This window comes from Muscardinus avellanarius (assembly GCF_963383645.1).
Source record: "Muscardinus avellanarius genome assembly, chromosome: 14".
NCBI lineage: Eukaryota > Metazoa > Chordata > Mammalia > Rodentia > Gliridae > Muscardinus > Muscardinus avellanarius.
Window position 1 is genome coordinate 28632616 of NC_137800.1, and position 24624 is coordinate 28657239.

A 24624-nucleotide genomic window follows, 5' to 3' on the forward strand; every position below is an offset into this window, starting at 1 on the left:
GGTCACACGGCATCTGTAGCTAGAAGAGTTTCTGCTGCACTAAAATCATTTGATAGGTCAGGTCAGGTCAGAATAATTCCACAAGTGAATGTTTCTCCACCTACGGTCCTTCCTCTGTTTGCTATTCTACAAATATCTTTGTTATAATACTTATATTCATCAGAACATAAACATTTTTCAACGTTTATAGGACCTTTAATTTCATGGCCATTTTTTCTTTTTTAATGTCATATTGCATATTTATTTATTATTTAATTAATTTTTTGTGGTGCTAGGGATGGAACCCAGGGATAGCTACCTTTGAGCTACACCCCTAGCACTGTTTTATTTTTTTTTTATTTGGAAACAGGATCTCACTAAGTCTGCAATCTACCTGTCTTAGCCTCCCAAGTACTGGCATTACAGGCATGTGCCACCACATATGACTGTATATTTTTGAATTATGGAGAATAGTCATGTGAGACATGTATGACAACTTTAAGGATTGGGTTTGGTTATATGTGCTATTAGCCAGGATGGTATATTTCACTTTTCACTATCAGCTGCATGAAGATATATAATGGTATTGGGCATTTTAAGTGTATTAGTCTTTGTATTTTTTTTTTTTTTTTTGGTGGTACTGGGGTTCCTGGAAGCCACTCTACCTCCGGCCTACACTCCCACAGGCTACACGCCCAGACCTATTTTTTATATATATATTTTTTTATTTGGAAACAGGGTCTCTTAAGCCAGCGGCAGCTGGCTTTGAACCTGGGCAATCCTCCTGTCTCTGCCTCCCAAGCGCGGGGATTACAAGTGTGCGCCACCACGCCTATCTTGTATTTTTGGATTCTCCTCCTAGGCATAACAGAATTCATCAGCTAGGCCAGGCGTGGTGGCGCACTCTTGTAATCCCTGCTCTTGGGAGGCGGAGACAGGAGGAGCGTGCAGGTTGGAAGCCAGCCGCGCTGGCTTAAGAGACCCTGTTTCCAAGTAAAAAAGTATAAAATAGGTCTGGGAGTATAGCCTGGAGGTAGAAGGGCTTTCAGGAACCCCAGTACCACTAAGAAATAATTCATTAGCTAGGGCATGTATTCTCCTTTGTCTTAATAAGTGGATCAATAGTCATAGTCATAAAGTTTTAAAGGACCATCCACTGAGACTTTGTTTTACTAAATGGCCAAATTTTTCCTGTTTAGATCTTTCTATAATTTCTGACAGTTGATAAAGGATTTGTAGATTAAGGTATATGTTTAAGGACACTTTTGATATCTTAAGGAATTAATCCTGGCCAAAAAGAAAACTTTAAAAATAAATCTACCTCTTCCCATTGGCTCTAGGAGATGTATCGGCTATGTTCTTCATTAGTCAAATTTCAGTGTTTAGATATAGGAGGGCATTCCAACCAGGCCTTTGTTCTTTCTGTCACTTCTTCAAAACTCTTGTCACTAGTTCCTACCACATTACTAAATCCAGTGGTCAAGTCTCAGGTTTTTTCTTTTCTTTTTTTTTTCATTTTATTTGATTTTTTAGCAGATATTCCCGCTTCTTTAAAAGATGCTCTTTCTTGATTCTGGGGTACCACATTTGCTTGTTTTTGCTCCTACCTTGCTAGCTGCTTTCTCATTCTCCTTTGCCAGTTCTTCCTCATCTTCTTTCTGACATTATAATGTCTCCATGATGGATCTTCCTCTCTTTCCCAACAGTGTAACATTGGAGTACCTATTTCAATTCTTGAGTTCCTTCTCCTAATCTACACATATTCATTTATCTCATCCAGTGTTGCAGCTTTAGAAACCACTTATTCTCTGATCATTGAACAAATTCATATTTTTAACCCAGACATCTCTCCTAAACTTGAGATTCCTCTATCCATCTGCTTGTTCAACAATTTTCTAATAGACATCTCAACCTTAATGTACTAGTATTGGGAAGAGGTTTCAAAATGTATTAATGTATCAGTATTGGGAAAGATTTCCAATTTTAAAAATATATCTTTTATACTAAGAAAGCCAGGGCTAGCTAGCAGAGACTTGTAATTTACATTTTAAAAGAGAAAGAAGGCTGAAGCCAGAGATGGGAGGAAATCCCAGATCCTGGAGAAACAAGTTCACACATCTGGGGGGATGGAACAAAAGGTGGTCGGAGATGGGGCTGCCCCCCCTTCTGGGGCAGATCCAGAGACAGCAGAACCAGGGCTGGAGATAAGGGGTAGCATATCTCCAGACCAAAGGACCTGCCTTGGACTTGTTCGGGATAAAACACTCAGCAAACTGGAATTCTTTGGCATTTTCATTCGAATTGGCCCCCTGTGCCCCGCTCCGGCACAGGGCTGTAAATATTCCTATATTTCTATCTTTTTAATAAACTTCTTTAAATTTTTAGCAGCTGTCCAAGCGATGAATATTTATTCTTAGCTTAGGACAAGAATCCATGGTTTTTCTGTTTGTCTGTTTGTGTGGTGGTGGTGGTAGGGAATTACTTCTCCCCACACACACACCATGCACATTTCACCCTGCAACACTTAACATATCTAAAACCATGTTTTGCCTGTTCCAATGTGTTTTATCTTCCTTATCTCAGTGGGTGGTTATTTCTTAACTTTATTTCTGTCTTTTCAGTGGTTCAGGCCCCAAAATGATTATCCTGAACCCATCTCTCCACTCCAATATTCAATCCACAAGCAAATACCCTTTGTGTTACCTTCAAAATAGAATTTGACCACTGTTCTGGTCCAAATCTCCTTCATCTCTTGGCTGAGATTTTGCAGTGGCCTTCTGTTATGGTTTGGGAAAACTGTCCCCTGGGACCCCTGTTAGGCTCCCGTACACAATTTCCCTCAAACCACAATAAGATAAAACGATAAAAAGGTGGGTTCTTGTCCTGAGCTAAGGGTAAATACACATTAGCCTGGACTCTTGCTGAAGATTTAAAGAAGTTTATTAAAAGATAGAAATACAGAAGACAGTTAAAGCCCCATGCCATTCAGAAATGACAGGGGTTGGGGGTGGGGTCGGTTCGAAGGAATTCACCAAAGATACAAGATGTGAAGACCATTCTTATAGTCAGCCTGACCAGATCTGGGTAGGTCCTTTGGTATGTAGATGTGCTGTCCTATCTCTAACCCAGGTCTCCTGCTCATCTCCACTCCAGCCAGATCTGCCCCCTCTGAGTCGGGGGGGGGGGGCGCCCTGTCTCAGGCACAGACCCCCCAAACTTTTGTTACACTCCCAAAATGTGTTAAGTTGCTTATCTGGGATCTGGGATTTAGAAAAGTAAAAAGGCCCTTTTCCTGAGGAACTTTGCCTTTCTTTAGAAATGTAAAAAGGCCCTTTTCCCTGGCTTTCTTTACTACCAAAGATATATTTTTTAAAATTGGAAATCTTTCTCCAATACTGGTTCATTAATATATTTTTGAAACCTCTTCCCAATACTGGTACATCCTATATACTTTCCTGGTATTTTTCTTGAAAGCTCCTCAGCCAAAATATTTCTAGCAACCAGAGAATATATATAAAGTAGTAAGATAAATCATATACTTCTTCAATTACTGTCAGAGAAAAGGCTACTCCTTAGATTGGATCTTTTGGGGCCACACAGTCTGATTCTTTTTGTGACAGCTAAGCTAGCCCTCAGTCTTCTGGGATATATATATATATATATATATATATATATATATATATATACCAGAAAATAAAGAGTTAAAAAGTAGACCAGTCTTCAAGGCCATGAAATTAAGATTAAACACCTGGAGGTGGGAGGTTGGGAAGTCAGCTCAGTCTTCAAAGACTATATGATCAGCAGAGATAACAAGAAGCCAAAGCCAAGAAAAACAAGGTCATAAAAGTCAAACCCACTGAGACAGCACAATAGTCTGCCCTACTCTGAAAATAATATTGAGGACTCTCCCAAACAGTAAGAGAGTAAGTGGTAATGTGATTCCAAGTGGTAAGGAACAAATGCATGCATAGAATGGCCATCAAAATAACTTATAGTTACCTTTACTTTTTTTTTTTTTTTTTTTTTTTTTGGTGGTACTGGAGTTCCTGGAAACCCTTCTACCTCCGGGCTACACTCCCAGACCTATTTTATATTTTTTATTTGGAAACAGAGTCTCTTAAGTCAGCAAGGCTGGCTTTGAACCAGCGCAATCCTCCTGTCTCCACCTCCCAAGTGCGGGGATTACAAGTGTGCGCCACCACGCCTGGCTTATCTTTACTTTTTTACTTCATTAGTGTAGTAAAAATTATACCCTGAGGTGGAGCTTAAGACGGTAAGGAGACATGTGTCATGAAGAGCATAAGTGCAACTAGACCTGACCTCTACATGCAGGGACATCAAAAGACTGGGCCTCTGCCTACCAACAGGATACCATGAAAGCTGTGTACCTTTTTCCTTCATTTGAGTTAGGCTGGGATTTTTATTCCCTTATGTTTTCTCCCTGTATAAAAATAGAAAACTTTGTTTCTGTGCCAGTGTTCCTTTATCTGATTCTTCTGATAGCACAAGAACCCACAGAATAGGTAACACATAAATCAAACCTCATTTATCTCTATTATTGTTACAGTTTGTGTGGTGGCCTCACTGGTCCATAGCATCCCAAGGACTTTGTGCTGCTGTTTCTTTTGTCTGAATTATGGCTTCCTCTCTTGGCTCATTTAAAACTTATTCAAAGGCCAGTTTCCCAATTAGGTGATGGCTGAACCTTTAAAACTTCAACCTGTTACAGCCTTCCTAAAAGCTGATCTCTTCTCATCTCCATGTCTTTTCATAATGTTCTAACATACTGAATTCTTAGATTTACTGCCATACTTTTTCACTACTAGAACAAAAACTATAAGGGCAGGATGGTGTTAGTTGTTTTATTTACTGATATATCCCCAGCTTCTAGAACAAAGCCTGACACAGAGTAGAAGATAAACTTTTCTAAAATGAATTACTTTAATTACTCAACCATGAATGATCCATTTTTAATGGAGAGAGTTGTCTTTCTATATGTCAGAGACCACTTTTGTTGTCAGAAAATGTCTGTGTTATAGACAAAGCCAAGTGGATAATGTGAACTTTATTTGGCTTCTAGAGTTTTTAACTCAATGATGTACATTCTTGTCAAAGCTGTTAACTTAGCAATGAGACAGTCGGGACTCATTTAGTCATTTCCTATTTTATTAGGTGTTGTGACAGCACTGTTTATTTCAAGGTTACCTTATCTTTTTGCCAGGAGCCATTATAAAACACGATAAAGTCAGAATTTAATAGAAAATAGGAAAGAAGCTCTGGGTAGCAAGAAGGTAAGTAATGAGAGCATCCTAGTCCTGAAATTTCCCATCTTGAGAAGAATAGAAGTGGGACAATAGGTTTAGGACTATATACTGAGGAATGGTGATACGGCAGTTGATAAGACTTTGTCATTATCCAGATATTGGACAGTTACTCTTACTATTACTATTATTATTGTTTGATATTGGGGATTGAACCCAAGGATGTTCTGCAGGACTCTTAGCTATATCCTCAGCACTATTTTATTTATTTACTTTTTTGAAACAAGGTCTCACTAAGTTGCTGAGGCTGGCTGCAAACCCTTGATACTCCTCCTGTCTCAGCCTCCCCAGTACTGGGATTACAGGTGTGTGTATCATATCTGGCTTTTAATAGATGCTGAGTTTGTGATTTAACATGTAAAACTTAAGAGGCTAAAGGAGAGTAAAGTACAATGATGGAAGAATAACTAATTCACTACTAACCAGGAGCTAAGGAAAGCTATGTATAAGTGAGTGTGTGTGTGTGTGCGTGTGCGTGTGCACATGTGTTTGCATGTGCTCACGCATGCATTTGTGTGTGAGAAATTCATCACCCCAGCCTCTGACAGATGCTGGAAGACTTCAGGGAAGATGGTTAAAGCCAGTTACTGATAAAGAATATGGGGTGAGGGGGATGAGATTGTTGCCATTGAAGTGACAAAGGAACAGGAATCTGAGCCATGCATTTATGAATGAAAGTTTAAGATAATTGTAAGACCTTACATCTGAGATCCTAAAAATATTAAGTGTAATCTATATTGAGGCAAAGCCTACTCACAATAGATCTCTATCTGCTCTGTATATCATCATCTTAAAAGTGTCCTGGCTGGTTTATAAGAACTTTTTACAAACTAATGTGTTGTCATGGAAACCTACCTTGACACCTGCTATTGTAATCTATACTTGGCTTGAAGTGTATATAAGTGGCTTAAAGTCCCTTGTGAGACAGAAAAGCATCAAGACTCTTGTTGCTTCTCAATTCAGAGCTCTAACCAATTCATTTATAAAAGCAAGGCAGATATGGAAGTATGTTTTTCCCTCACCGAGTACTCAAGCCTGCCTTGCCAGTGCTTGATCATCATTGATAGGCCCTTGAGTTCATCCACAAAAAGAGAAGAGGAATCAGAGGCAGAGGTTCCTAGGATATAGTGACATGTCTACCTATAGTTCCTGACACTAGACTCTCCCACAGGTTCTTGTGATTTGTGCAGAACTGGAAGGCTGTCACTTTTAATTACTCCTGTGTATTTATCTAGCCATTGTAAGCCCGTGATTAATTCTCCAGTACTTATTATGCAAAGGAGGGATATAAAGCCCCTTTAAAGTTTTCTGAATTTTATGTACTTGGAAGATCCCAGCATTATAATCTTGAATAGATTTAGTGGAAGAATAATGTCTATTTTCGATATTTTTAAAAAAACTTCTCTATTATCACTCAGAGTTAAACACTATAACAGCGGTTTTTTTTTTTTTGTTTGTTTGTTTTGTTTTGTTTTGTTTTCCGGTGGTACTGGAATGGAACCCAGAGGCTTTCTACCTCCGGGTTATACTCCCAGACCTATTTTATACTTTATTTGGAAACAGGGTCTCACTAAATTGCTGAGAGCCTCACTAAGTAGCTGAGGCTGGCTTCGAACCTGTGTGATCCTCCTGTCTCAGCCTCCAAGCGCTGGGATTACAAGCATGTGCCACCACGCTCGGCTTTATAACATCACTTTTAAAAAATAAGGGCCAATTTATTTTAAAAAGAAAGAAAGAAAGAAAGAAAGAAAGAAAGAAAGGAAGGAAGGAAGAAAGAAAGAAAGAAAGAAAGAAAGAAAGAAAGAAAGAAAGAAAGAATAGGATGGATGTATCATCTCAACCATTTAGAATGATAGGTGTTTGTGAACCAAAAGTTTGAAAATCACTGAATAATATCATTCCACCATTATCATTTCCTCAACTTATGTTGAGGAAAAGTTGTGACTTTCTTCTAGGCTCTATATCTAAGACTGTTTTATAACTACCTCCCTGACATCTCCCCACGCCCACCTACGCACCAAGATTTAACTTAGGATCTTTAGAATCCTTAAGTTCATTGAGAAAAATTACAAAGAACTGAGATGAAGATATTGCCTTGGGTTAAGAGTTAATGTGTGGATATAATTTACATGTACCTATTTTATTTTATATGGTAGTTATGCATGTATAATCTTTAAAGTTTGAGTGAAAATAAAATAGTGTTTTTAAAACATACCTAAACAAAAGAAAGTAATGATACATGGAATACCAGAATATGTAATATTCAATTGAGATAAAGAATATCACCAATATCTAAGCTAAATCACATTTCATTCCTGGTTTTCCCCCATGAAAGAAGCTATGTTTAATGTTTATGCTTTATACTTATTTAAGTTTATAATTTCTTAGACTTTCTTATAGTATTTAGTACATATATACTATGCAGTTTTGTAAGGCTGATGAGGGATAGGGAAAACAAGTTTATTTTTTCTTAATTTTTAACATTGTGGTTAGAATAGGGCAGGTCTTCAGTTAAATTTTCCTGCTCTGGAAACCTTAGGCTTCATCTCCAATAATCTCTACTGTACAAGACAATGGGAATTGAAATTCTCTCATTCTTTGGGTCTAGTAAATGCCTTTATGGTAGACGCTAGCTTCAAGGCTCTGCTTACCTACAGCTCAGGATTCTCTCCTACTTTTACTTGGATTTTGGCTTCTCATTATTCTTTACTTGCTTAAAAGTTCATCAGTACAGTTAAAAATATTTTTTAATACTTAATCCATCAGTTCTAGCAGTTTTTATTTGAATCCTCTTTCAGGGAACTTGGCTTTCCTGGAAATAAAAGACTCTATATTCTGGTTAATTTCACTACGTTCACATTGGGTTTTTTTGGCGCTTCCTTTTCATATATGCCAGAGCTATCTGGTCCTGGAAGAAGCTCATTTTGATTGTCTGCCAGTTACTTTTCTTCACTTAATGTTTTTGGCTGTTCTCTTTTTAAATGACTGCATGGTAATTTGACAAAATGTATGTAAACAACCGATTACATTAATTACATTACTTGACTCATTGGAATGCACCTGGGCATGAGGTAATAGAAATACATTTAAGAATTAAATTATAATTTTGTTTGAGGCTTGTATATGTATGTGTGTGTGTGTGTGTGTGTGTGTTTATGTCTGTATTTTCTACCAGGCTGCTGCAATGAATAATAATATAGATTCCAGCCGGAATTTCCCAAGACTTTTTAATGGATGTGTTTACAGTGGCGTGGAAACTTTGGGGAAGGAACTCTTTATGTACTTTGGCCCAAAAGCTTTACGGTAAGATAAACCTGTACAATACATCTTATCGCTCCATGTTTAAAGATGTGTAGAAGGCTTTCCTCACAGTTTGCCAGGTGTCACATTTAATCATGTAGAAAGTACTCCGTGTTTAAGAGAACTCTAATATAAGAGGTTGAGGTTCTATCTTGGAAAGCAATACGCAGCAGAAGAATAAATTGTGATGTCATTGAAACTCAGAGGCTAGTCGATTTATTTCTTTAGGGGAAAAAAATGGATAGGCCATCAGGGCTTCTCAGGATGCATTACAGCCACATATCTCAGTTTTGCTTTTCTCCAACTCCCTACACTAGCTCATGTCTCCTCTCTTGCTGTCATCAAAGGTTCATTGCATTCAGTGATATCATTTTATATTTGCAACAGGCCCTAGTTTGGTTTAAATGTATCACTAGCGTTTTCTATTTTTCTGTCTCCCTTCTTTCTCTGAAACCTTCAAACAGAATTTGGGAACTGTATTTAGAGAGTTCACTTCCCTCCGAAATAACAGGTTCGCCATTGTTTTAGAGTTCTTAGGAACATTTATGGCTGACATATTGGTAAAGAACGACAAGCAATGTAGTACCTTGAGTAACTTAATGATAAAAAAACTATCAAAATTTATGTAACTGCAATGCATGGTCACCTACTTAACTTTTGCAGAAAAATGAGAAAGGTCTTATGACTTTTTAATCTATTGAATCTCCATCCGCATTTTCTGAGTTCGGCCTAAGCTTTTGCAAACTATTAACATGGGTTGTGCTTCCTTGTATCCTTTTCAGTGTTTCTTTAAGATATTGGACTTTTATCACCTTCTTAAAAAGAAAAGACCTGTTACTGAACCCTGTGCTTCTAACTGAAAGTGAATAATGCTGATGAAGAGATGATGTGATTCTGATCGTTATTTATTGCTTCTCATCTACCGCATATTTGAGTACTTCAGTTTTATGTAATTGCTTTTCCTTTGAGGTGTTCACTCTTCACTGTCAGCAGCTGCTGTCCTTGGACAACTTTGTCACTCCATGGTTTTTCTTAGTCTGGGGTTGATAACGTCAGCATATGCCTACTGGTTCTTGCAGTTAATGATATATTGCACGTTACATGACTGCTGTTGTAGATTGATGCCATCCAAAACCCTGAGCTCTGGACAAAGTAGGACACAATGGAATCCATGCACAACAGTTGAAAACACTGATATGTCATTGATTCTCTGGTGTTTGGTGCAGATTTATTTCTATAAGATGAGAGGGAGGGTTTATCAAGTGTTCTCCACCAGACTGACTAGGAGGGAATCATTTCTCAGTGCAGGGCTGTCAGTAAGTGTTCCATGAAGTTCTAAACAAGGGCAATCACTTCTTCAAACCACATGCACTAGTGCCATCCCCAGGGAGTACCTATCTCAGTGTATGGGTGAGAAAAAATACACAGGCATGCATCCTTTCTATTTTCTGCAGCCTTAACAACTGTTATATGTAACAATTCAAGGTCAGTGACAGATCAGCTGTTGGAATCTAAACTCAACAACCTAAAATCAACTGTATCTTCTTTCACAATGTAATATAAGCTCAAAATAAGCACTGGCAACCTGTGCTGCTTAGGGGAATGGATGACTGTCGAGAAATGTGATCTTGTGTGAGGCTGCAGATCTGTGAGCCTGAGACAGAAATGCAGCCTTCATTATTTCTATTTTCTAATTACAAGACTGGTCTGCATTTTAGATGGCATTTGCAAGAATCATTATTCAAGATTCTTACAGTTTCCCTTACTACCTAGCTACCTACTACTGCCCAGGGGTTTTAGTAACAGTGTCATTGTAGCAATATTACTATCATCGTCATTATTATGCATTTATTTATGAAAGTAGAATGTAGATATGGCCCATTATAAGAGAACCTGCCATGTAAAATTCCATACTTTATTTTTTTTAAGTTTTTTTTAATTTATTTTTTATTGGTGCAATGTATTCATACATCATAGTGGTATAAAGAAAATACTTTTGTAGACATACATGCACATCTCGCCCAGTTAGCCCCTACCACGATCCCCACCCCATTCCCTCCCCATCCCTCCTTCCCACGCTTGGCTTACTGGTTGACATCTAGTATTATAGCAATTTATACAATATTAACATTGATAATCTCACATAACAGTTTCATTTGTCTGGTACCAAACTTTTGATGACTTAAAGATAACATTTCAATATTTCTTTTTGCTTTCTTTCTTACCAGAGAATATTTTTTCTTTTTTTTTTTTTTAGGTGAAACTATCATACATTTATTTATTTATTTTTCAGAAAAAAACTATCCTGATATGGAATATGGACTCTAGATACCCAAAACAGTCTCAAAGAAGAACATAGCTAGAAGATGTATATTTTCTGATTTCAAACCATATAAAGCTACAATAATTGAAACAGTGTAGTACTGTTCTAAAGGCAGATATATAAACCATTGGAGCTAAATAAAAGCCTAGAGATAAATTCTTCCATACATTGTCAAGTTATTTTTGACAAGGTTTCCATGAACTTTTGGTGGAGGAAATACTAGTCTTTTAACTAAATATTGTTGAAAAATAATAATAAATGAAAAAGAATAAAATTGGACCCTTACCTAACACATATACAAATATTAACTCAAAATAGATAAAAGACCTAAATATAAATCTTAATACTATAAGCTTTTAGAAGAAAATCTGGGTCATAAAACCTCACAACATTGGAATTGGAAGTGATTTCTTGGATATGATTTCAATGGCACAGGCAACAAAAGAGTAAATAAACTCCCTAAAAAATAAAAAAAAATATTGTATATCCAAAGACAATGTAAACAGAGTTAAAAGTTACTGATCCTCTTCCAAGAGTTCCTCCTATGACCCATTTCTCCCTAACTCTCACATATTAGGGAAAGCATCTGATTTCTTATTTTTTGTGCCTGACTAATCTCAGCATAATGTCCTCCAGTTCCATCCATTTCCCTGAAAATGATGTAATTGAGGTTTTTTTGATGGCTGAGTAAAATTCCATTGTGTACATATCCCATAGTTTTGTAATCCATTCATCTGTTGATGGACATCTTGGCTGGTTCCATAGTTTGGCTATGGTGAATTGTGTAGCTATGAACATAGATATACATGCATTAGTTTGGTAGTTTGGTTTCTTTTCTTTTGGGTAGATACCCAACAGTGGTATTGCTGGATCAAATGGAAGATTTGTTCCCATTCTTCTGAGGATTCTCCATACTGTTTTCCAAAGTGGTTGCACTAATTTGCAATCCCACCAACAATGTCTTAGAGTTCCCACTTCTCCACATCCTCGCCATCATCTGTTGTTGTTTCCACACTTTAGATATATACAAATTAGAGCATAATTATTTCTGTTAGTACATGATGTATTATCCAAGTATTTATAATAGTGTCACAGAATATGATAAAATTTATTTGATATATGTTTATTAAATGAGCATAGTTGTGCTGTTAGTAGTACCGATATCACTTCTGAACACCTGGTAGTAGTAACTCTTCAACTAAAAGAAGGCAAAAATCAATTTTAGTTTTTTGTTATAGCTGTAACAAATACTTGAGCAAACTGAAAAGTTGTGAAAATAAATGTAAAATAATATATTTGTAATCCTGCTACCATATAAAATCTTTACTAATTTTGGTGCGTATATTGCCAGTATAATGTGAGCATATATCACTATGCCTATTCACCTAGACACACTCGCCCTACAACCTGTGTTTTCAATCAAAATGGACTCAGCTGTGACATTTTAGACTAGTACTTAATGAGCCTCTCTTTCCAAAATGCCTTGGGAATTTCCAATTTGTGATTTATACAATTGATTGTAATTGGCATATATATTCACACCAGAAACTATATTTGAAATATTTTATTGGCCTTGTCATTTCAGAAAAGCTTTATACATAGCCGCTTTGGTAGATTACTAGAGTTTAATTGGTATGAACTTCTAATATAATATGCAAGTGATGTGATATAACAATTCTTAGATTGCTAAGATGTTCTTATGGAATTTATCCTAAGCTACTTATAACAGGGTTTTACAGCTGAGTTATAGCTTTTTACATCCTGTCATGTTGGGAGAAAGTGAAGCGTTTTAAAGATTCTAAAGTAAATTATATACTTTAAGGTAGTAAATACCTTCTGTTTCCCCAACATGCTTACTTGTGTTTTGGAAACAGCATTCTTTTTGGAAACATCATCTGGCCTCAATGACCACATACAAACAAACAATTGTGTGTCCTTTTGTATCGAAAACTTGTACCAGGTATAGTGGGTGCATGCCTATAATCACAGTACTTGGGAAGGTGAGACAAGAGAATCACAGGATCAAGGCTAGCCTTGGCAATTTAGAGAGACTGTCTCAAAGTAATTAAAAAAAGAGGCTGGGATGTACCTCACAGAATGCCCCTGGGCTCAATACCTAGTACAAAAAAAAACAACAAAAAATGTATATTGAATGGGGTGAGGTGTCAATTAGTTTTTTTTCCCTTTTGTCATAATATATATCTTTATATCATTGAGTTGGATGTATTCTTCATATGCATTGAGTGATTCTTCATATATATACATACATATATATATACACACACACAGATATATCAGATGTAAGCTTTTTACCTAATATATATTTTGCAAATATTTGTTCCCAGTCTGTGTTGTCTCTTAATTTTCTTAACAATGTCTTTTGAAGATCAAAAGCTTGTGAGATTGATGAATTATAACTTACCAAATCATTCTTTTATGGTACATACTTTTGTGAAGTTTATTTATGCTTGCCCAATGTAAATTCATTGAGATTATCTTCTTTGTTTTCTTCTGTATATTTCACTGTATTAGCTTTTGGGTTTATGATCATGATCCATTTCAGGTTAACTTTTGCATACAAAGCAAGGCAAGAATTGAGTTCAATACTTTTTTGGGGTGGCTATGTATATTCAGTTGTTTCAGCACCCTTGCTTAAGATTATTCTTTCTCCATTGAATTTCCTTGTAATGTTGAAAATCAGTAGATCATATATATGGGGATGGTTTGAATATGGAATGTCCCCCAGAAATGCTCATGTGTTGGCAATGCAGAAATTTTCATAGAAGAAATAAGGAGGGCTGTAACCTCATTTATGAACTGATCCTTTGATGGATTATTAACTTGAATGTCTTGCTGGATGGTACCTGTAAGGACCTGGATGTTGTAGAGGCAGGTCACTGAGGCTGTGGCCTAGGAGACTATATCTGTTCCTGGTCTCTTCTTTTTCTCCTCTTTCTCTTCCCTTTCTTCTGCCTACCTCTGCTGACAATATATTTCTGCCTTGAGCCAGCTAGCCATGGAATGAACCTCTGAAATCATTAACCAAATAAGCTTTTTCTCCTCTAAGCTGTTCTGGTTAGATATTTTGATCATGTTGAAAAAAAGCTGGAAAACACATATGGGTCTATTTCTGAACTCACCGTGTTCTTTAATGGATCTATGTATGTATCTTTTCAGCAATAATCTACTTTCTTAATTAAAACTACTTTACAGTAAATTGAAACTTAGGTCTTATGAGTCTTCTGACTATTTTTTCTAAAGTTAGTTTTACTCTTTTCATTCTTTTGCCTTTGCAAATTGAGGACTTAGCTTATTGATTTATACATTTTTTTCTGGAAATTTCTAGAAACTTAATTGGCTTCATATGGAATTTGTAGATAAGTTAGCTGATAAGTCACAGGTTGAAATATTGTCTTCCACTTCATTGACATAGTATGTATCTATGTTTATTTAGGTATTTCATTTATTTTATAAGTGTTTTATAGTTTTCAATTTCAGATATACTTTATATTTCTGAGTTGTTTGTTGGTGCTATAGGGTTCTCTTTATTTGATTTTCTGGTTGTTCATTGCTAGTATATGGAAAGCACAGTTTTTATGTATTGAAGTTGTATCCTGCAAACTTGCTAAACCTAGTTATTCTAGTAGGTTTTTTTGGTACATCTTTAATATTTCCTATTTAGACAATCATGTCATCTGTGAATTTAGGCAGTTTTATGTCTTACTTTCACATCTATGTGCCTTTTATTTCTCTTTTTTTTTCTAGATTGCACTTACCAGGAAGCCCAATATGATATTGAGTAGAAATAATAGCATTGCCTATGGTATTAACCTTATTTTAACCATGGGTGTCCTTTGTAAGGTTGACAAAGTTCCCTTTTATTTTTACTTTGTTGAGAGTTCATATTGTAAATGAATATTATATTTTTCCAAGTATTTTTCATGTATCTATCATAATACTTTGTTTACAAAGTGAATTATTCTGATTGAGTTTTGAATTTTACCTAAGCATTTTCGAATATACTCCACTTTTGTTATGACATTTTCATATATTGCATTTCTATATATTCCTTCCTCTATATTGCTAGATTGAGTTTTATGAAATATTTTCTCATTTTTCTTCATGAGTAATACTGGCTTGTAGTTTCACTTTTCTTCTCAGTGTCTTTGTCGCATCTTGATTTGAGGATAATGCTCGCCTTCAGATGAGTTGAGGATTTTTCATTCCTGTCTGATTTTCTCAGAGTGTTTGTAATAGGGTTTATATATTAACTGGTCTAATGTATTTGGAGGTCCCAGAAGAGAGCAGAAGATGTTTTTTAAAGAAGTAATGAGCAAGAATTGAACAGAATTAATGAAGATGTGGAACAAGGTCAAATGGTCTAATATACTTTTCACTAGAATCCCAGAAGAAAGAAATAATAGGGCAGAAGACATTTTTGAAGAGTTAAATAGCCAAGAATTTTCTTTAATAAATCTTAGACCCAAGAAATTGTTAAAAAACTAATTTTATATATATATATATCCCTCACACATACCTAGCCAATGTGCTAAAAAACCAAAGATGAAGAGAAATCCTTGAAGCAACCAGATAAAAAGAGACATTACATACAAAGGAACAAAGGTAGAAAATACATTGGACTTCTCTTCAGAAAATCCACAAGATGGGAAGCAGGGCAATCTCTTTAAACTGCCAAGAGAACAGTACTTCTTAACTGAGAATTCTAAACACATCAAATGTATCCATTAAGAATGTGATACAATAAAGATTTTCCAACAAATAAACCAAAAAAGAAAAAAATACAAAAAAATGCTAAAATAATCCAGTACCAGCAGATCTATAACAGAAAATTAAAGAAAATCTGTCCAGCATAAGAAATAAAAGGTTATAAAGGAAATAGAAAACATAATACTAAATAAACAGAAAAGATATTTTTCTGTTATATTTCATGTCTAAAGCAAATATGTGTTTTTGTTTGGATAATTTCTATTAATCTATATCTAATTTCACAGATGTCTTCCTTTACTGTGTGCGTTCTGCTCACCTGCTCATTGAGGGAGTTTTCTCTTGTTTATCTCAGATATGTTTCTTATTTCTCTGTTGAAATTTCCCATCTGCTCATGTGCTTTTGTACTAGGTTACCTCATATTTAACCAGTAATATATTAATGGCTGATACCTAACATAAAATTGGCTATAATGAATTTTTTTTTTTTTTTTTTTGTGGTACTGGAGGTGGAACCCAGAGGCTTTCTACCTCCGGGCTATACTCCCAGACCTTTTTTATATTTTATTTGGAAACAGGGTCTCGCTAAGTTGCTGAGAGCCTCACTAAGTAGCTGAGGCTGGCTTCGAACCCGTGCGATCCTCCTGTCTCAGCCTCCCAAGTGCGGGGATTACAAGCGTGCACCACCACGCCCGACTCAATATAATGAATATTTCAGTTCTACTTTAAAAATCACTTTTTAATCACCTGTCTCAGACTTAAAACATCTGGGACCTAACTGGATCTGTTTTTTGTTTTGTTTTGTTTTGTTTTTGTGGTACTGGGGACCAACCCAGAGATTTTCTACCTTCAGGCTATCCTCCCAGCCCAATTTTATATTTTATTTGGAAACAGGGCCTCACTAAGTTGCTGAGAGCCTCACTAAGTAGCTGAGGCTGGCTTTGAACCTGTGCGATCCTCCTATGTCAGCCTCCCAAGCGAGGGGATTACAAGCGTGAGCCACCACACCCGACTTGGATCTGTTTTTATACGCTACTTTATCTCTTGATGTTGGGTTTTTTTTTTAAAGTATGTGTGCATGTCATATATACTTTTTGAGTCCCAGACATCATGTACAGGTAGAATATGAGCTAAATCCCAGACATCATTTCCTGAAGAGCCTAAGCTAAATAATATTTAAGCTGAGAAATGGTAATGCCTCTCCTGTCAGGTCATTAGTGTGGGGAACTAAGTGAATGTGGTAAGTAGTTGAGTTCAGTTCTAGTGCAGATGGTTTCTCTGCATTCTTGCTCCACAATCAGCATATTTGTGTCTCCAAGGGAGCGAGTCTCTCCACTCTTGTCACTCCCCTATTGGTAGACCCATGTTGCTTGTTACTCACTCAGTGAGATGCTCATGAGAGGAACAATGGAGGTTCTTATTTATCCTGGACCAGCTATAGTTTGGGGCAGGTCCAGTGCATGTGGGTCTCAGGATTGCAGTTTCCTCAGGGTTCCCTCTTCTCCCTAGGGCCTCCAAACAGGGGCTTGCCTCTGGGTGTTCTTGGGTCCTAGAGTTTCCTGCCTCTTTGCCAGATTTCTTTTCAAATCATTGCATCTTTCTGTGTAAGAACTGACTTCCTGCCTTGTCCCCAAGAACAGAAGACCTTTGCTTCCCCTTCGCCCTTCATAGCGGTGCACCTTTTTCTAGGATTACACAGGGTGACTTTTATTTCTACCTCTCCCTCAGCTACAGCAGCTTGAGACTTTTTAAGATTCCTTATTTATATTAGAGAAGTGTTCAAGAAACACATGGGCCTTCGTAGAGAGGTGTCTTGACACAAAAGGCAACCCTTTCAAGCCCCTTCCTGACTCATCTTTGTCATGCTCAGCTCACCTATGGATACCCATGAGTGTGTACTCTCTTGTGAGTGAAACTGCCGGGATTCTGAACTGTCACACTAGCCTATACTCAGTTTTCACAAGTTTGTTGAAAGTTTCAGCTGTTTTCTTCTGATTTGTTTTTATAGTAGGGCTTCTCTTCTTTCTGCCTGCTGTCATAGATATAACAATTTGTGCTTTATGGCTTTCCTCAGAGGGTCTTGTCTTTCTTTGGAATTTATCTCACCTGATTGCCTTGCAACCGTAGGTCTCTGATGGACTTAAGTCAATGTATAATTGTATAAAAGTAGTGTAATTTTTCCTTCCTTTTTAGGATGGAAACTGTGTTCACTTTTAGCCTTCTATGTCCTAAGTAAAATTCCCTTTATTCTCCTCAGCATGATGAAACTCAGTCTTTTTACAACCTCTTTCTTTGAATCCCAAGCATAGGTTTTACTACTCTACATTTTTTATTATCTTTAGGACACTTCTGACTACTTGACAATTTTCCAAAGTCATGGCCTTATTTATGTGGTTGTCACTGACATGAACCTACAACCGTGCTACTGTCTCTGCTATTTTTACGTGCTTAATAATGTCCAGACTATTCTGATAGTGATAACTCAGAAGAGTGTGATATTTAAGACAGGATCAGGACTTATTAATTTGTTTTAGAAAGCTATTTCTTTTTTGTGCTTTTATTGGTGCATTATAGTCTCACATAATGTAAATCATGTTGTCAATGACATATCTGCATACACTCACTCTTGGAAGCTATTTCTAACTGGAGGAATTTTCTTACCATCATTTTAGCTTTAGTTTGGGCATAATTTTTATATTATAACTGGCTGCAAGTGACAGCAGTAAAACTCAGGCAAATTCAATAATTATTTACTATCTTATAGAATCTAAAGATAGTATAGACAGGTTGAGAGAGAACTAGAAGCAAAGATGGAAAGCCATTAGGAATCAATTTGTGTTTTTCTGGATGCTGCTTCTCACCAAAATCAGCTGTAGTCTTCCTCTCTGCAGGAAGGGCGCTCATCTTAGCTGTTCTTGTACAAAGGAGAAACTGAACTCTGTGACTCCATTCCACAAATTCATAAACAGAATTGATGATTCAGCTTGTATACTGATGACTCTGGCTTAGGACAGGGGCTCATTCTTGTATCAAAGGGAGGCAGAGAAACCAGTCCAAATTTGGCCTAATGCCCATTCTTAAATAAGCTGCGGTTGACATATTATGCAGAATGAATTGTCTCAGGTAACATTTTGGATTGGAAATAGAAGGACCTTGAGGACTATCAAGAGACAAAAATAAAGATCTAGTAAAAATGTCCTCAACTGGTTTAACTAATTATAAGGAATACTGACAAGCAAATAAGACTTTTAAAATCTCTTTCATGAATGTAATATGGGCCTATGTGATGGTCTTTAAAAATACGTCAATAAAACAATAAAGATGCCTTGAAATTTTTCATGATACTGTAAGATAAAAAGTACTCAACACTAAACACACACAATTTGTTGGCTTATTGAGGCTCAATTATCTTACTACTTAGCTGTTTAATAAAATAAGTAAAAATAAATGTAAGATAAAATATTTTATGCATATTTTCTCCTAAATTGAGTAGATTTACAAGACAAAGGCATACTTATTATATTTACAGTTCTTATTGAAGCTGTTTCTGCATTCGAATTGGGTCTTAACCTTTGAGATTTTTGATGTGGATGTGATTTTATTATGGAAAGTGATTTAGAATCCACTTTATGAGCCATGCAGCTGAAAAGATTTTAGCTATGATGGCTTCTGGGCATGACAGTTGTACACCTTTCACTGGGGCTGAACCTCCATAAGCTAAATTATGGAGTACTTACAGGCACACATTTTTTCTGTCAAGAACTATGGGGCATGTAAAATGCATTTATGATTGATAGTAGGGCACACAGAGTTTAAAACCCACATTTTTAAAGTTAGACTGGTTAACCTTGTACAATACTCCAACATGGTGCTTTGGAATTAGAAGCACAAAGCAGTAATATTTGCTGCCAAAAGAACCATATTTATTAACTCGACAAAGCTATAAGAAGACGGATTTGAAAGGCAGAACACTGTATTTCATCTTGAGAATCATTTTTGATCATCATCAGAGGTCTTACAAAATCACTTCATTTTTTTCCTTTTTTTACTGGACATGCTAATCAATCCTATAAAATCTGAAAGGTCATGAATTTTTCATCACTGCATTGTGGCTTTAAAGTTAACCGTAAATATTTATAAATCCCTTCTTCCCAATACATGTAAAGATAAAAGAAAACGAAAAGAATTGAAGACAATAGCTATTGAGTTGTTCTTTCTCTCTCTCTCTCTCTCTCTCTCTCTCTCTCTCTCTCTCTCTCTCTCTCTCTCCCCTACTTTGCTCTTCTTCTTCATCTCTTTATACATAAGATTTTGCATAGAAATTGTGCTATTGCTCAGCCCAAAGTAGAGTGGAAGATAAAAGCCTCTCAAACTGTAGGCTTTATTTTGCAATAGGTAAACATTTCCAATCCACTGTGTCTAGAAATAAGTAATTTGAATGTTAGTGACTTTGTAGAATTTATAAACACAAACTCTAGGCAATTTAACTTTAGCCTTATCTCAAGCCTTTGAATCAGAAAATACCCAGAGATTCTATGAATAAAAGATATTTCATCTGATAAGGAAAAGAACAGGGGTATTTTTGGGGGGCTTATTATTGAGGCCTAATTATTTCTTTAAAAGTTATTTTATTTGTAGGTTGAAAAGCTGATTGCCACATCTTCTAGCTTTATAAGGATACAAAATTATAAGATATATATATATATAGATAGATAGATATATAGATAGATATATAGATATATTATTAGCTACTACTTTTTGCCCATTCAGAATGCCTATCATGATTAACATTTGTTTGCTTGTAGTCAAAATAAAGGAAAAAGAAAAAGTTTGACACAAGCTGTATACTTCTACTCAGAAATAGGTGTGCTGTTGTTTCAGGATTCATTTTGGGATGAATGGCTCCATCAAGATTAATCCACTTGAATCTAAAGGTAAAAACGGAGTTTCTCCTGTGCTTGAAGTGCAGCTCACCAAAGATCTGATTTGTTTCTTTGACTCATCAGTAGAACTCAGGTAAAATAAATAAATTAATTAAGATAACAATACTTCATCTGCAAAACTGAGAAGATTGGATTTTTAGTTTGGCTTGGGACATCACCTATGTTATTGAATAAACAGTTTATAATTCATTAAAATTTCATGGTAAAGAGCCTTCAAATAATATAATTGGTTAGGGTCTTCATTCTTCACCCACATAAAACTCTTAGGCCATGATAAACATAGTGTTTTTATATCAGAGCTCATTTTTAAATGACACTATGAAATTGTAAACTAGACTTATGATTAATGTGATTTATATTTCTTACTGTAGAAACTCAGTGGAAAGCCAACAGAAAATAAGAATGATGGAAGAATTAGATGTATGTTCACCTAAATTTAGTTTCTCAAGAGCAGAAAATGAAGTTAAAAAGCAGAAAAGTCGGATGCTGTGTGATGTGTTATTGGACCAGAAAGTGTTGCCGGGGGTAGGGAATATCATCAAAAATGAAGCTCTTTTTGACAGTGGACTCCATCCAGCTGTTAAAGTAAATTTAAAATATTTTAAAATTATTTCTCTGTTCTTAAATATTATTAGGAGACATAGGAATCACAAATGTGAATTTGCCATACTGCATTCTCCTCAGACTTCAGGTGGCTCTCATGTCTTGACTCCTCTATCAGCTTGTCAGGGCAGCCAGCAGTGACCTCCCTCTTCAAATTATAATGAGTGCATCTCCCGCTGCACACTTCCACTCTTCCTTCACTTGCTCTGATTCTTATTTTCTCCATACCATATATATTATTCTTGTTATATATATTGTTTAAGAAATATGTTAGGATGCTGTCTCTGATTAGAACAGATCAGTATTGTTCAGTGGTGTATCCAAACATCTATAACATACTGTCTGACATATAATAGGCCTTATAGGGATGTTTGTGGGATGTATGAGTGAGTTAAGATCACAAGTTCCTTCTTCTACCTGACATAAATTTACACTCCACACACACTCATGTATTCCTATTTATAGCCGCTGGTGATGGAAGAAAATGCCATTTGGGTAGAAGAACAACAGAATTCAGGTAGCAGGAACTAAGAACAAGTGATCAGGGAGCAAATAAAGCAAAATCGAGAGTCCTAGTTTAGGTAGTTTAGATGGGCATGAAGAAGATAGTATTAAAGTGCTCGAGAGAAATACCAGGACAGGGATATATTTAGCTTTTATTGATCTTCAACTGGAGAGATTTGAAATTAAATATCTAGGGAAGGGGGACTGGTTAGACAACGGGATGTTAAAATTGTAGAAAAGAGATGATTAGTAGAACAATATTTTGAAGAATTCAAAGATTGGAACCCACACCCAGGTAGAACACATACATTTTACTTTTCAAGGAAGAATTCTACATTAGGGCTTTTATCCAAATCTGTTTCTGTTAGCTAAATTTTTAACTCTAATATCTAAGTTATTCCTATTATTAGGTTATTTTTACATAATTAATTATTTTAACTAAATTGTGTTTATATAAATTCAAAGAGACTTTTTAGTTTTGTATAGATACTTTCTAAACGGTTTTGGTAAAATCCAAATCAGTAGGAATTAAATTTTAAAAGAAAATAGTTAATAATTCTAGATTAGGTTCTGCTTTGGATGCTGGAGTGAATTTAGTTCACTGTGGTTACAATGAAATGAAACTTTAACAAGAATGAGTTTTTTTAAAAAAAATCATTTAGACCTTGACCGGGCGCACGCTTGTAATCCCAGCATTTGGGAGGTGGAGACGGGAGGATCACAGTTCACTGACAGCCTCAGCTACTTAGTGAGGCCCTTCGCAACTCAGTGAAACCCTGTTTCAAACATTAAAAAGGACTAAAAATAGGGCTGGGGGTGGAGCTTGGAGGTACAATGCCCCTGGGTTCCATCCCCAGTACTGCAAAAATAAAATAATTTACACCTCTACAGAAAATGCAATTTTTTTTAAAGCCAAAGGTATTGTTATCTGTGATGAACTGAAAGTCTACTTTTTTATCTATATATGCAGCCAACCATTCATCTAGTAGAAGATAATTTACCCATAATGTTTGAGGGATTAAAAATTCCTGACTTTTTTTTTTTTTTTTTTTTTGCGGGTCTGGGGATGGAACCCAGGAGCATTCGACCTCCGAACTACAACCCCTGCCCTATTTTTTATTCTTTATTTTGAAACCAGGTCTCACTGAGTTGCAAAGGGCCTCACTAAGAAGCTGAGGCTGTTCTCAGACCACGATCCTCCGGTCTCAGCCTCCCAAATGCTGGGATTACAAGCGTGCGCCACCACTCCTGGACTGACATTTCTTAAGGTTAGCAATTAGCCTCCTGAAAAAGTATAGGCAGAATTATTTAAAAAACACAGTTTGACATTTCAAGGTATTTCTTAATATGTGTATGTAATATGTGATAAATAAATGTTTTAAAATACATACATTTCAGCTAAACAATGAAAGAATGCTTAACTGTTAGAAAGATCATATCCATTAAGTAACTTTCATTTTTATAGTCACTGACAAATTGTTTTCTATTATATGTGTGTGTGTGTGGTTCATGTGTGTATGTATATTCATATGCATACAAGAATAAGGTATCAGATAATTTCTTTTGAAATTACCATTGAAAGCACAAGTATCAAATGAAAATTCTACAATGGTAGCAAGTGAGATATATGCCATACTTTATCACACACAAAATTCTCTATTCTGAGTTCTTTCATATGTTAACAATAATTTAATATTAATACATGTGTATAAATTTATATCTTAAAGCTTGATAGTGGCCTTGATGATTGTCTACTCCTATATCTATTTTTCCTTCACTTCTGTTTTCTTTTTAATTTTCACTTTTTCAAATATGCAAAGCTTTTCAATTGGCTGATAGACAATACTGAGACTTTGAAGATGTCTGATGCAGAAAAGTCAATAAATACTTGAGTTTAGAATTAAAATTTATGAACAGTAGCGGTGTTTTCATCCATATTACTATGAACTAAAAATAAAAAATAGAGTTCTAGAAGGTATATATGTATTTAAATTTGTTTATAGTTCTTTTTTTTTTAAAAAAAACTGGCAAGTGGTATATCTTACAGTAAAAATAAATTATGATGAAATTATGTTTTATTATTTTCCCACTTTAAGGTTTGCGTGTTAACAGATGATCAGACCCATCACCTTGTGAAGATGATACGTGATTTCAGTATTCTCTTTTACAGGGTAAGAGCCAGACATTTTCAACTATATGAAATGTCAATGGTTTCCCTTTAATTGAACAAAAAATGGTAAAGCTGTATGTAGCCATCTAGTGGTAAGAGTATGGAGTTACAACAAAGGAGAATGACATTTAATGGGCATAATTAACACCTTGGAATTCTAGGTCATAAGTCAATTCAGACTTGTCTAATTGTGATTATATTAATTTATATTTTTTAACCAACTCTTGGAGGAGCTATGTGATCATCTTATTTAGACTCTCCTTATGTTTTTGGCCATGTGAAACAAAGTAGAAAAAGGTAGATTACTTTATGATAATTATTCTTTAAGTTTAGTTTATTCGTCTATCAAATGGGATCATAATATATTTTTCAGCCACAAAGAATGTTCCAGGAATGAAGTAAATGCCTGCCAACATGTAAATTTTTAAAGTCTTATATTTGCATACGTAGAATTCAATTCATCTGACATTTTAAACAAAGTATGATAAATAAATCTGATTTTCTATCATACTCTATTTTCTGTGTTTGGAATTCTTATTTTTACTATGCTCAGAAAGAAAGGTATTGTAACATTCTTCATTAATTGACCTACAGTGTTAATGAGGTTTTTGCTTTTCATAGCTGCCTTGAGTAACTATGGCTATTTTAAAATTATACATGTTCTCTTATTCTTCCAGAAAAGTATGACTATAGAAAGCAGCCCATTTTCTGCCCACATTAAATCGGACAGTTCAATACTTTGCTTAAATTAATATA

At 35.6% G+C, this 24624-nt stretch overlaps 1 protein-coding gene across 1 annotated transcript in view; it reads left to right on the plus strand.

The window, feature by feature from the left end:
• The window catches only part of NEIL3 (nei like DNA glycosylase 3), a gene marked incomplete at its 5' end in the record, with an annotated part of 49169 nt that overhangs the window by 6121 nt on the left and 18424 nt on the right, over nucleotides 1-24624 (plus strand). The window contains 4 exons of the mRNA XM_080709758.1: nucleotides 8476-8603; nucleotides 20530-20664; nucleotides 20963-21176; nucleotides 23795-23869. Of these exons, the coding sequence (XP_080565884.1) occupies nucleotides 8476-8603; nucleotides 20530-20664; nucleotides 20963-21176; nucleotides 23795-23869 (552 nt within the window). The remainder of the gene's footprint in view (nucleotides 1-8475; nucleotides 8604-20529; nucleotides 20665-20962; nucleotides 21177-23794; nucleotides 23870-24624) is intronic.